Consider the following 12,363-nt stretch of genomic DNA (forward strand, 5'->3'; position numbering starts at 1 on the left):
TTTAAGTGGTCTTTCTGGACCTACATTAGGTACCCTTGATCTAGAGGCTACCGAGCTCCTGTGAAACTATTAAAACCAGCAAACCTTTATTATCTTCTGATTGGGAGCGTACTGCTTACCTCGCTGTGCGATGTGCATCTAGGTACAGGCCTTTAGTGGGGGCCTTTTGGCGCCCTTCTACACGCGAGACAAACAGGCGAAAATATCGGGAGGCACGAGATGCGTGTGGGTCAGCGGTTTGCTGTTTTCAAAAGAGGCATCCTTTTGTTACTTGCAATTTATAACGTGGAGTCTTGATATTCTAGAACTGCATGCACACCGCTAACAGACATTATTAGAACGTTCCGGTGGTTGATCTGCATTGTAGTTCCACACCGCTACACAATTGCTTTAGCCACATGATGGAAATGGGAGCATCCGCATAGTACCTGTATTTGTAATATGTAATGTAGCCGTGGGCGAAAATGTTATGGCCTAGTCCCTCCGTCACTTACCAATCTCTTATTTGGCCTACAATTAGTTCAGGAATAAGCAGCGTCGACACAATAATCAAAAGTGGTTTTAAAAAGAAAAAGAAAAAAAAAATGATGTAGAGCGTAAACAAAAATGATGCTTGGCTCGTAGTATAGCTGTTTTGTTTCGCAACGTGATGGTACTAATGTGCTCAGCCTTTGAATAATGAAGTACATACCCTGAGGGTGCGGGGGGGGGTAGGAACCAGTCATTATCGTAGAAAGGGTTGCGTCTTCTGGCTCACGGTCAGTCCCTTTGAACCTACTCAAGGGTTAGTTTTATGAAACCTCACCCCTTGTCAGTGCCACCCCAGGTGTGTAGAGGAGAACCAACCCCGCATATGTTCGGCCCCGGTGCCGCTGAGTGTACCTCGCTGTAATGTGTCCACCCTTCCATAACGTTACTTCTAACTCCCCCTACACTGTCGGTCAGGATCCATGCACACCCAGCAGGCGCTGCTCTCATAAGACAGTTATTCCTTTCAGGGCTCACCACCGATCTCTGTTTTCTTGACATGCCAACATGTTCAGCTATCTGGTCCCCCGTCGCGGTTCCCTGCCGTCTCATCCGGCCGGGTTTGGAAGTTTATTATGCTTTGGCGCACCGGATGCTGCGTTTCTTTCCGTGGCAATTCCAGGCCTCACATAAATGTCTAGATAACTCGGGGGATTCGTTATCTTCCTGGAGAGAGATCAGGAACTTGTATAGTGGAGGTTTTGACTTCGGTGTAGTTAGTGCAGAGGGTTAATATGCTGGCTGCAAAGAACGGGTGCCAGGTAGATTTCAGAGTGCGTAGGATGTAAATAGGTCAGCGGGTTACTGTGTTCCAAAGAGGCATCCTTGTGTTACTTGCAATGTTTATCTTAAAGCCCCATTAGTCAACAGTGAGCTACGAACGCTCATCCTAACTTTTGGTATTTCTTGCCCTGCGCAAATGAGTTCATTCTCTACAGTTCCCTGGGAAAGGTTTGGGGCCAGGGTGATATATGATGAGGCTGTACTCATTACGGTTTATGGTAAGCATTCCCAATGTGCATCTCCTGTGCAATGCCTCCTTGGGGGCGGCCAGGGAGATTTAGACAATGTGGTGGGGCTCTCGCATTGCTGCTGCAATTTAGGCTTGACTAGCATTGAGAAGCACAATGGGTCTAGCTTTTAGTAGTTTTACCTTTTGGCCAATGGTCGTTTCGTTAGCCAGATTCGGAATAGCTGATTGCAGGACACTAGAGGCGGTTGTGTGTATGTCCAAATTGGGGAAGGTTTTCTTGTGATACAGGCAGGCTTGCATTGTGGTGCACCAGTGCCAATTGCCCGGTATCGGCCCCGGACCATCGTGCATAGGCACGCACTTAATAGGATTAAAAACCCACATTTCTTATGTCCTTAGGCAGTGTTTGAGGGCTACTGGTTTTATACAACTTCAAGTCATGATGATAATTTTAGAGACCAGTTGAATACCTACATGAGACTCCTGCGCCACTGGCAATACATCAGCTTTTCATATGTACACATGTAGGGCTTTGAGGGGCAGTCGTACCTGCACTGCACGGTCACAAAAATCGTGAGGCCGCTTCACTCAGCCATGTAGGTTCTCTGGTTTCTTTGTCCCAAAATCCAGCATTTATTAGGGTAATCTGGTACTAGGGGGAATCTCTTTGGCAGTAGCTCCATCCCTGTAGGTACGAAGTGACAAAGTTATGTGTCCCGAGTGGTGCAACAGAATAAGGGAGGGTATACATATATATATATATGTTATCTTGTTAGCAGGAGTACAAATATGTCAAAGGTTCAGCCTAAAACCCAGTCTCAAACATAATGCAATGGTCAGCTTGTAGGAAGGTGTAACACGGAAATTGATCTACCAATGTTATTATTGTGAGTTCCACGCTAGAGTCAAGAGATGCTGCTGTCTTTCATCTTTGCCTTGCTATTCGAAAACAGCTGGGGTAATGTTTCTTCCAAATCACTGTCACAGTGGCAGCTTAGTCCATACAGAAAAGTCAGCAGCCTGAGTTGTTTTGAGACAAGCTGAAGGCCTGGGTCTGGGTGTCTTATATAACACCTCGAAGGTATCTATTAGTGTGAGTTCCACACTTAAGTCAAGAGATGCTGCTGCCTTTCATATTTAGCCTTGCTATTCGCAAACAGCTGGTATAAGTTTTTTCTGCAACTCACAGTCATAGTGGCAGCTTAGTCTATACAGGACAGTCAGCAGCCTGAGCTGTTTAGAGACATGCGGAAGGCCTGGGTTGTGTGCCATACTTAACATTTTTAAGTTTATTCTCCCTGTTCCACAGGGAGGCAAGGGAAAGCCCAGAGTGACATGGTCTACCGAGACTCAGCCTGGCTTGCCTCTTCTGCGACCTTTTGAAGTTCGTTTATTTATTGTATGAAGGTGATTGAGGCTGTCACAGTTGTTTGACAGGCACCAGGGCCAGATGACATTAAAGGGCATTGTGTGCTGGAAACTAAGGAGCGGGTCCATTTAGTAAGCACAAGGAGCACGCGGGGCGTTTCTAGCTCTAAAAGGAAGTTGAGACAACCCAGTTGAGTTTCAGTGCAAGGCCACATTTGGTGGGGCAATTCCAGGCGTAAAGCATTAAGCCAGTCAGCCCAGGAAATTAGGCAGGCGTACGATTAGCTAAGCTTTTGTTCAAACTGAGGGAGAGCATATCGACCATAATTAATTGTGGAACCAAAAAAAAAAAAAGCTTTACAGGGCAATGCTGTAGATTTCCGGTAGAATGCTGTATGGATGGGCTTCAGGGATAAGGCCATGACCTTTCTGGAAGGGGCATCTTCTTCGACCTGTGTCAGACTGGGAAAGGAAGTAAGGCGGGCTTGATAACTCTTTATTCTACCTGCGTTGGCACGTCTTGTCAGGAGTGATTGTCAAAGGTTTTGCCTTCAGCCAGTCTAGATTAACACCCATCCACTTCAAGCTAATTGTTCATGGTGATATTGGGCCGCATATACACAGCCCAGTATTAGGCCCCTGGTTTCACAGCACTGCACGTGGGAGAGTGTCAATTACCGGTGCATACTTCAACCAGACACCCCAGAACGAGTGTCAATTACCTGTGCATACTTCAACCAGACACCCCGGAATGGCATGCCCTCATCTACATGGTAATAATTGAGAGAGCAGAGAGCGACCTTACCTCTTGAATTTTGCACGTAAACTTTCTAGTAATGGAAGGGGCTTAACACCTTCTGAAATGAGCATGACCAGAAATGTGCTGCTTTCCTATGACATTAAGCAAACTTAGGGAGTTAATGGCCAAAAAGGTAAACATGGCAGAGTTAGCAGTTTTATCGATTGTTCATTTATTTGGTCTGGCATGCTGTAGGAGGTGGGATTGTCTCAGCGAATCATCTGCCAACAATGCTGTCACCAGCTAAGGTTTGTGGCAGTAACCATTCAGAGACAGTGACATGAAGCAGCCAGGGACAGTGAGCATATATTTCCCGTGTGCTGGGGAGAGTACATGGACAGAGGCTGTCGCCCCCATACTGTCTGATGCTCACAGTTTTTAAGGGCCCATCCCCTCATTAGATACTCGTGATGTCAGCTTGTGTTTATATACGTAGGGAAAGTGGTTAACTCACACGTTACCTTCTCCCTGCTTATTGTGCTGTAGCTGTTGGGAACACACTGCTAAGCCAGGAAGGCCCCTAATTTGGCCAATTGAAAATCTTAATAGGAGTGCAGGTCCATAAGCGCTTATTTCACCAATGCCTTGTTACCCATGCCATATTTTCCAGCCTGAGAAACAGATTTAGGTGTTGCTCTTCTCGCTCAGCCTTTCCTTGGAGCCAGGGAGCTGGGAAACGTTCACAAATTCGGGTCCTCGAGCTGAGAGATGTATTCTTCGGCAGCTCAGTCAGTCATATTGGCTTTATCCGGAGTCATGATAAAAGGCGTCCATATAGCAGTTACGTTGATGTTTTGCCCTGCCGAGAAATCATGCAATCCTCGTAGCAGCAGCAATCCGGGAACCATGACGCTATCAATACATCACCTTTGTAGACAAAGTGGAAATTAAAACCTTTCGTGCTAGGATATGAAGGGAATAGATGGATTGTAGTATTTCAGCTATGGTTCAGTTCTGGCTCCATATGTAGGTGCTAGATCTTCCCATAATAACGTTAGGAAGATCTGCAGTGGCATCGCTAAGAAAGTTAGGAACACCATTCATGTCTAAGCTGAACGGCAGTGGGGCCAATAGACATCCTTTGTTAGTCTGCCCTGGGCTTCTGAGTAATGTTGCAAATTAATGCTGTCATTTACGGGTTACAGAACAGGACCCATAATTTAGCCCACTAAAGCTAGCTCGCAGGGGCAGGGCACCCATAACAGCGAAGGGAGGAAGGGGGGCTCTGGCAGCGACGGAAGCCTCCCCAGAGCTGTGGCGGAGTTACAGGGCGATCTGGAGGCAGAAGGGTACAGTAAGGGTACCTCTGCGACAGGCGGTACAGTAAGGGTACCCCTGTCAGGCACAGTAAGGGTGCCCGAGCCAAGGTCCGGGAGCCGAAGGAGGTTCTGGGAAGACCGCGACGGCGCCCCGTTAGTCCTTCGGGCGGTTGGGGTGCCTGACCAACCGGGGGTGTGCCACAACACGCTCCGCCCCCGTTAAAAGGGGTGGGAGTATGAGACTGATCCAAAGGAGGATCTGGAAAAAATGTGCCGCACTGCCGGGCATCGACCGGCGGGCGGAGCAGCGAGGGGCTGCTTGCCCTGGATCGCCCGTAAGATAACCCACTTATCGTCATACTTATGTTGTATGAAATAAACCTGCAGCAGTTCTTCACCCATAATGAAAGTGTCAGTGTAATCTTTGGGTGACGTCTGTGCTTGCGTGTTGAGTGGAGCGGATGACGGTGTGGTCACTATGCCGCTGCCCGCGTCCCACGCAGGGGGACACTCAGCAGGGCAGCCTTCTAGTGGCCGCCCGACGGAGCCTCCCCCCCTCTCTGCTCCGCCTCTCTAGTAGGCCGCGCCTCGGGGAGGGGAGGCCCCCAATGGGTTTGTCCTGGGAAGGCGTGCCACAAGGATGGGCGAGGCTAGACCCCCCTTTTAGGCGCCTCACCCCCTCAGTTCTTCCTCTGCTTCCTGCGCCGCTCCTCCTGGCCACGCGAATTGCCACCCTTTCCGCTTACCCTGCGCGGCGGAGGCAGCACGCTATTGGAACGTTTTAATGTTTTTTCTTGCGTTGCAGGCGGAGTTACAGGGCGATCTGGAGGCAGAAGGGTACAGTAAGGGTACCTCTGCGACAGGCGGTATAGTAAGGGTACCCCTGTCAGGCACAGTAAGGGTGCCCGAGCCAAGGTCCGGGAGCCGAAGGAGGTTCTGGGAAGACCGCGACGGCGCCCCGTTAGTCCTTCGGGCGGTTGGGGGGCCTGACCAACCGGGGGTGTGCCACAACACGCTCCGCCCCCGTTAAAAGGGGCGGGAGTATGAGACTGATCCAAAGGAGGATCTGGAAAAAATGTGCTGCACTGCCGGGCATCGACCCACCGTGCGTGCTGGCTCGCCAGGCGGGCGGAGCAGCGAGGGGCTGCTTGTCCTGGATCGCCCGTAAGATAACCCACTTATCGTCATACTTATGTTGTATGAAATAAACCTGCAGCAGTTCTTCACCCATAATGAAAGTGTCAGTGTAATCTTTGGGTGACGTCTGTGCTTGCGTGTTGAGTGGAGCGGATGACGGTGTGGTCACTATAGCATGAGCATCACAGTGTGTCACGTGATAATTCAAAGACATAGATGACAGACTAACGTTTCATTACAGTCCAAAAACCATGGCTGCCATCTTAAATGATGTTTTTCAGGTAACTGGTATTATACTGCTAAAAAGTGAATTATAAAGTGCAAGGTGCAAAATATTTAAAAAACATTCATATTACAAAAGGGACAGCAATACACGTTTACAATACATGCTAATCAATTATGACTTCATTTCATATCATTTTGTCATTTAGCAGCATTGTATAATAATCTCTATACAAGAATATTTTCTGATATAGGAAAGTTCTTTGCCCTTTTATCATAATTGAGCCCTGAATGGGCAAGTGTCAGCGATATTTATGGGGGGATTTGCAGCGAGTTGAACATTCTAAATTCCTATCCTAGCGTTTCATCTTCCAAGTTGATCACAAAAATGAACAGTGCATGCAAATTTATTTCAAATGAACCCATAACTCTTCGTCGTTATTTAATCCTGTCGGTGTCTTTGTCTGGAGATCAATAATATATTTAGATTCCAGAACCCGTAATTTCTTGATTCTATCTCCTCCTCTTTCATCTTTTCCTACCTGGTCTATACAGTAGTATTTCAAGAAATCTCGGTTGCTTTGATGATATTGCTCAAAATGGCACGCAACCGGATAATTGGCATCTTTATTTGTTATAGCGCGCAGATGTTCAAGAACGCCGGGTGTATCGTACTCCTTATATACTGCTTGGAGCATGGACATTCCAAGCAGTCTACGACGAAATTTGACTACGCTGTAAAGCCTGCAAAAACAGTAATAAAGTCACTACTTTTAAGGGAAGACCGGGGGACCCTAGGCCTCTTAGACAAATTAAAAAACTTTTGAACTGTAACTCAAGATTTCGTCGTATACTGCTTGGAATGTCCATGCTCCAAGCGGTATATAGGGAGTACTATACACCCGGCAAAAAAGCGCGTTCTTGAACATCTGCGCGCTATACCAAATAAAGATGCCAAGTATCTGGTTACGCAACATTTTGGTCAATATCATCAAAGCAACCGAGATTTCTTGAAATACTACTGTATAGACCAGGTACGAAAAGATGAAAGAGGAGGAGATGGAATCAAGAAATTACGGGTTCTGGAATCTAAATACATTATTGATCTCCAGACATAGACTAAGACAGGATTAAATAACGATGAAGAGTTATGGGTTCATTTGAAATAAATGAGTATGCACTATTCATTTTTGTGATAAACTTGGAAGATGAAACGCTGCATATCCCCCATAAATATCGCTGACACTTGCCCATTCAGGGCTCAATTATGATAAAAGGGCATCAAAGAACTTTCCTATATCAGAAAATATTATTGTATAGAGATAATTATACAATGCTGCTAAATGACAAAATGATATGAAATGAAGTCATAATTGATTAGCATGTATTGTAAACATGTATTGCTGTCCCTTTTGTAATATGAATGTTTTTAAATATTTTGCACCATGCACTTTATAATTCACTTTTTAGCAGTATAACACCAGTATACCTGAAAAACATAATTTAAGATGGCCGCCATGGTGGACGACCACCACCACCGCCGCTACCACCACCCGTTTTGAAGATCTTGAAAAGGTTTTTTTTTTAAGTGCCTCTAAAATTCCATCAAACTCTCTTTCTACGGCCCCTTAAGCCCCCTCATGTTACGCTTCTCATATGTGTTCTTTTAACAAGAACCCAGCGTGATTGTTGGTAAACCTGAAGTTAACCCCCCCCTCTCTCCCCGCTTATTGACCAAGCCACGCCCCTGCAAGCAAGATTCGCAGGGACAGTATAGTTTTGTTAAATTGGTGAAAAATCCCAAATTATAATAAAATATAGTATAGCTTTCGATGCATGTCTGATAAGCCAACCCAGTATGTCTATAAAGTAAAATAGTAACTATAACAAATTAATAACACATTATTGTTTATTAATTTACAAAGTGCAGCAGTGACTAGGGTTAATTGAAGGGCACTTTTCTAAAGAAAAAGGAGGTGCACAAGCATTCAGTGCAAGACAAATCCAGGTCTGGGCACCTTTACAAAACATGATATTACCAAGAACTCAGTGGGAGGGAGAAGGAGGAGGCGTGCAAATTAGTGCATTAGTGTTTCACTTAGTAAAGTTGCGGCAGGGTCCTGTGTGAAAGAAGCAAGCCTCGCCAGCGTCAGGAGTCGGGCCGTGCAAAGTGCCGAGTCACTGACTGACCAGTCTTCATTCCTCGTCAGCTGAATGCACGCTCATCTGTGGTCTTCCTTTGCATACCTCGGCCTCTTCTCGGCCTGCGGATCATCCGACAGAACATGCGCTGCTCACGTGATTTTGCCATCTTTATCCAGATATAACAAGGGTGCAGAGTCAAAGGAAAAAATACATCTTTACATTTTTACTGGCACGGGCGGGACTTAAGTATCCAACTTTGGAACACAAAGATTGTAAAACAAAACAACTAATGTACCACACTCCAGGAATGCTCCCGGCGGCCCAGCAATGAAGAAACCACAATTTTCAATGTTTAAGACATTACTTAGTATTTGTTCCATCGAGTGTGCAACAGAACGCAGCAGCCAGCGCCTGGCCACCGTAATCTTGACTCAATGAAGGGGAACGCGCCAGTTAATTTTTTTGTCCAACCATCTCGGTGATTCTGCCCTAAAGTATTCCTGCAATGAAGTAGAAAACATTCCAATATTATGTCTACGCCTCAGCCTTAACATACCACTAACCTGCCAGGTGGAGGTTAAAAGATGCGTTTCGGTGATATTTACCCAGGCTTACAATTACAAAATTTTAATGTATTCAAGGGAAAATGAATGGTTCTCCAAAGAGTCTAAACATGTTAGCGATGAAATGACAGTTCTGCAGTGAAATGCAATTGTCAAAGGATGACAAGGAGCCTGTAGGCTCTTCAGTTACACGGGCATGGAGATTTGAAAAGTATATGCAACCCCACACATTTTTCCTAAACTAAACTGGAAACTATTCTGACCCAGGCTTCCCAGCTGGGTGTTGTATCAGCACTCTCCCTATTGAGTTCCCATGCCGAACGGAAGCAGGCCAGCAGCTGTCTTCAGTCAAAAACAACCTTGTGTTAGGCAGAGCTGAATAGCTTCTGATCAAACATGTTCAAAGAAGGACTTCAGTTCCTTTCTGTTAAAACTTTATCTGTTACGTAACTATTCATCTATTTGAAACTTGAAAAACACAATAATAGGTAAAGAATTATTCAGCTAAAATCTAATTGTACTACACAAGACTTTACGTGTGCATTGACATTGCATCGGGGAGGCGACAAGAAGTGGTATGGACCAAGGTGTTGATGACCGCGTATCAGGACTACTGATGAGGAGCATGCACTGGAGGGATAAGGACAGTGAGGAGGCAGTAGGGTGGAACAGAGGAGTGGAAGCAGGATAGACCAGTACGAGACACGTAGTATAGTGCTCGGAAGAAGCACAGAAAATACATACAACTATAGGGGGAATTAGTAGGGAAAAATGGAGTGACTGGTAGGAACTTCAATGAAGAGAGGGAACAATAAGGGAAGTGCATATCGTAGACTGGCGCCCGAAGCACTGTGATCCTTTTCAAAATAGACGACAATGACCAACTGCAAGGGACACCCCACCTCCAGTGCAAGGTACCACCAGTCAATTCTATGTGAGCAAATCCTTCAGTGGTAATTACGCGCTTTCAACAAAATGTAGCCATGTATATCTACAATTATCCTCCAAGCATGAATCTGCTTTTACATGATGCCTCTTGCAGGCACTGCACACATGACCAAGGTAAGCAGACCATCACAGTAAGTTGGCCCAGGTGAACAGCAGAAAGATGTGCTGACCAACACCCTCCACAGCCATGCCCACTTTCTTCTAGATCATAAATCTATCAGGAGTCTTCCATGAAGATGTCTAGCTAAGCTGGAGGGAGCTTGCTACAAATTTGCAGTACCATCAAGTGAAAATGTATTAGGCGACGCGCTCCCCTGTGTTTAGTCCAAACCAATGACTTTATACCGGGCGATGGAGCTGATCACAGCAGAAACTGCGCTTGTGGGTTGTAAAACTGCGGAAGTTTCACATGAAGTCACTCTTGTCCAGGGGGCTATAGAAGAGTCCAGATGACTAGAAACAGCTGACCATCAGCCACAGCCTAGATATGTTTCCATTAATCTGTAAATGAATGAATGAATGCATGGCTTGTTCCACAAAGGAACATCACAACCCCGAGAGAAAGCATACCTGGAGAGTGGTACACAAGCGTGGGTTATGGCCAGGCTACAAATATGAACATATTCATCATTCGATAAAAAAAAAAATGTTCATGTTGCACAAGGAAAAGAGGATTGGGGATTCAAATCAAAGCTCTCTGACAAAAAGGGAGCTGCTGGGGTCCGTGTTGCAGATGGAGTTCTTTGCTGACAAACCATGTCCAATCCAACAGAGGAGAATTGGCGCCAAACTGTTCATAGTTTTAGCAATCTCATTTTAATGGCCGTTTGGAAAATCTGCGCATGTGCGTTCCATGGTTGTTGAACATCTGTTGTGGGTCAAACCTGTAACTGCAAAATAAGAGAGCAGTTTATGTATGGCACACTTAACATACTCTGGCAACAAACAGATGCACAGTGCAGATAGACACCCAAAACACAGGTCTATGAGCATATTCTCCCTCCGAGGAAGAATAAACATGTGAAGAAGCACAGACAGACAACACAGGCCATGCATTTTCAATAACCTGGTCATTACATGATTATTTGATAACCGTTCCCTCCCTGCCTTTAACAACATAAGTAATGGTTGCTTACTTGCCATCTTAGGTGTCTTCATTAAATTCTGAAGAGCTGGCTTATCTCCATATAGGCGTAGGACTTGAGTATGTACATGCTAGTGGGCTATTTCTTGTAAATAAATACCTACTTTCATGCAAATGATCTAAAATATCTATTATCTAGAGCCTTCTTTAACCCAAAGCTCACCTCAACGATGATAGAAAATCTCTCAAAATATGCAAAACTGGATCCCTTCATAATGCCCTCAAAACCGTCCGCTACAACATAATACGAAAGCCTGGCTCAGGTGTTGCCATTGCCTTTCTTACAAAAGCCTGTGGATTCAGACTAGATTGCAGACCTAAAGCAATACATCAATCAAACTGTCAATCAGACAATCTTCCGCTGCACTCCTTCACAAGATAAAAAACTTAATTCCACATATGGCCTTCATATCAGTGATTTGTGAAATAGTCACATTCTGCATAGACACAGGAAGCACAATCTTTACTGGATGCCACCTTGGCACACAGAAAAGTACCTTAAGCAGCCAGATTGACCCTCTGAGGCAAACAAGCATTGGCAAAGCCAATAGGTCTTGCCTATGCAAGAGCTATTGATTTTGCTAATATGTTTTAGCCATGTTGTACATCAGAGTGGCTGCTGCTCAGCATGGCTAAAAGTTAGGGGGGTAAAGAAGAGTAGCGCGGAGTGTCGTAAAGTGGAGTGGAGTGTCGTAGATTAGAGTTGAGTGTCAGAGTGGAAGGGCGTTGAGTAGAGTGTCGGAGTGGGATAGAGTGTTATGGAGTGGTGCAGAGTGGCGTGGCATAGAGGGTGTTGAGTAGAGTGTCGTGGAGTAGAGTGGCATAGATTGCAGTAGTGTAGGAGAGTGCAATGTCAGAGTGGAGTAGAGTGTTGTAGATTCGAGTGGCGTAGAGCGGAGTGGCATAGTGTGTCAGTGGAGTATCGTGTCATTGAATAAAGTGGAGTAAAGTGTCATGGAGTGGCATAGAAAGAGTAGCGTGGAGTGTAGTGTTGTAGAGTGGCGTAGAGTAGAGGTTAATGAAGTAGAACATTAGAGTGTAGTATCGTAGAATGGAGTGTCGTAGAATGGCCTAAAGTGAAGTGGTTTAAAGTACAGTGGTGCAGAGTAGACTGGCATATAGTGCAGTGGGGTAGAGTGCACTGGTTGTGAGTAAAGTGGTGTAGAGTGCATTGGCATAGAGTGCAGTGACAGAGTAGAGTGGCGTAGAGTGCAGTGGTGCAGACAAGAGTGACAGAGTAGACTGCAGTGGTGTGGGGTGCAGAGTGTATGAGATTG

At 45.6% G+C, this 12,363-nt stretch overlaps 1 protein-coding gene across 2 annotated transcripts in view; it reads right to left on the reverse strand.

Moving 5' to 3' along the window:
- Positions 1 to 8,177: 8,177 nt before the first annotated feature.
- The window catches only part of GNS (glucosamine (N-acetyl)-6-sulfatase), a 250,164-nt gene continuing 245,978 nt past the window's right edge, over positions 8,178 to 12,363 (reverse strand). Inside the window, exon 14 of one of the 2 annotated variants that reach the window (XM_085653417.1) lies at positions 8,178 to 10,832. In XM_085653417.1, coding sequence (XP_085509543.1) covers positions 10,754 to 10,832 — 79 coding nt within the window. In that variant the 3' untranslated portion in view covers positions 8,178 to 10,753. The remainder of the gene's footprint in view (positions 10,833 to 12,363) is intronic. The other variant, XM_085653416.1, reaches the window with a different exon arrangement.

Source organism: Triturus cristatus, chromosome 4_1 (genome assembly GCF_964204655.1).
Source record: "Triturus cristatus chromosome 4_1, aTriCri1.1, whole genome shotgun sequence".
In the NCBI taxonomy this organism is placed as follows: domain Eukaryota; kingdom Metazoa; phylum Chordata; class Amphibia; order Caudata; family Salamandridae; genus Triturus; species Triturus cristatus.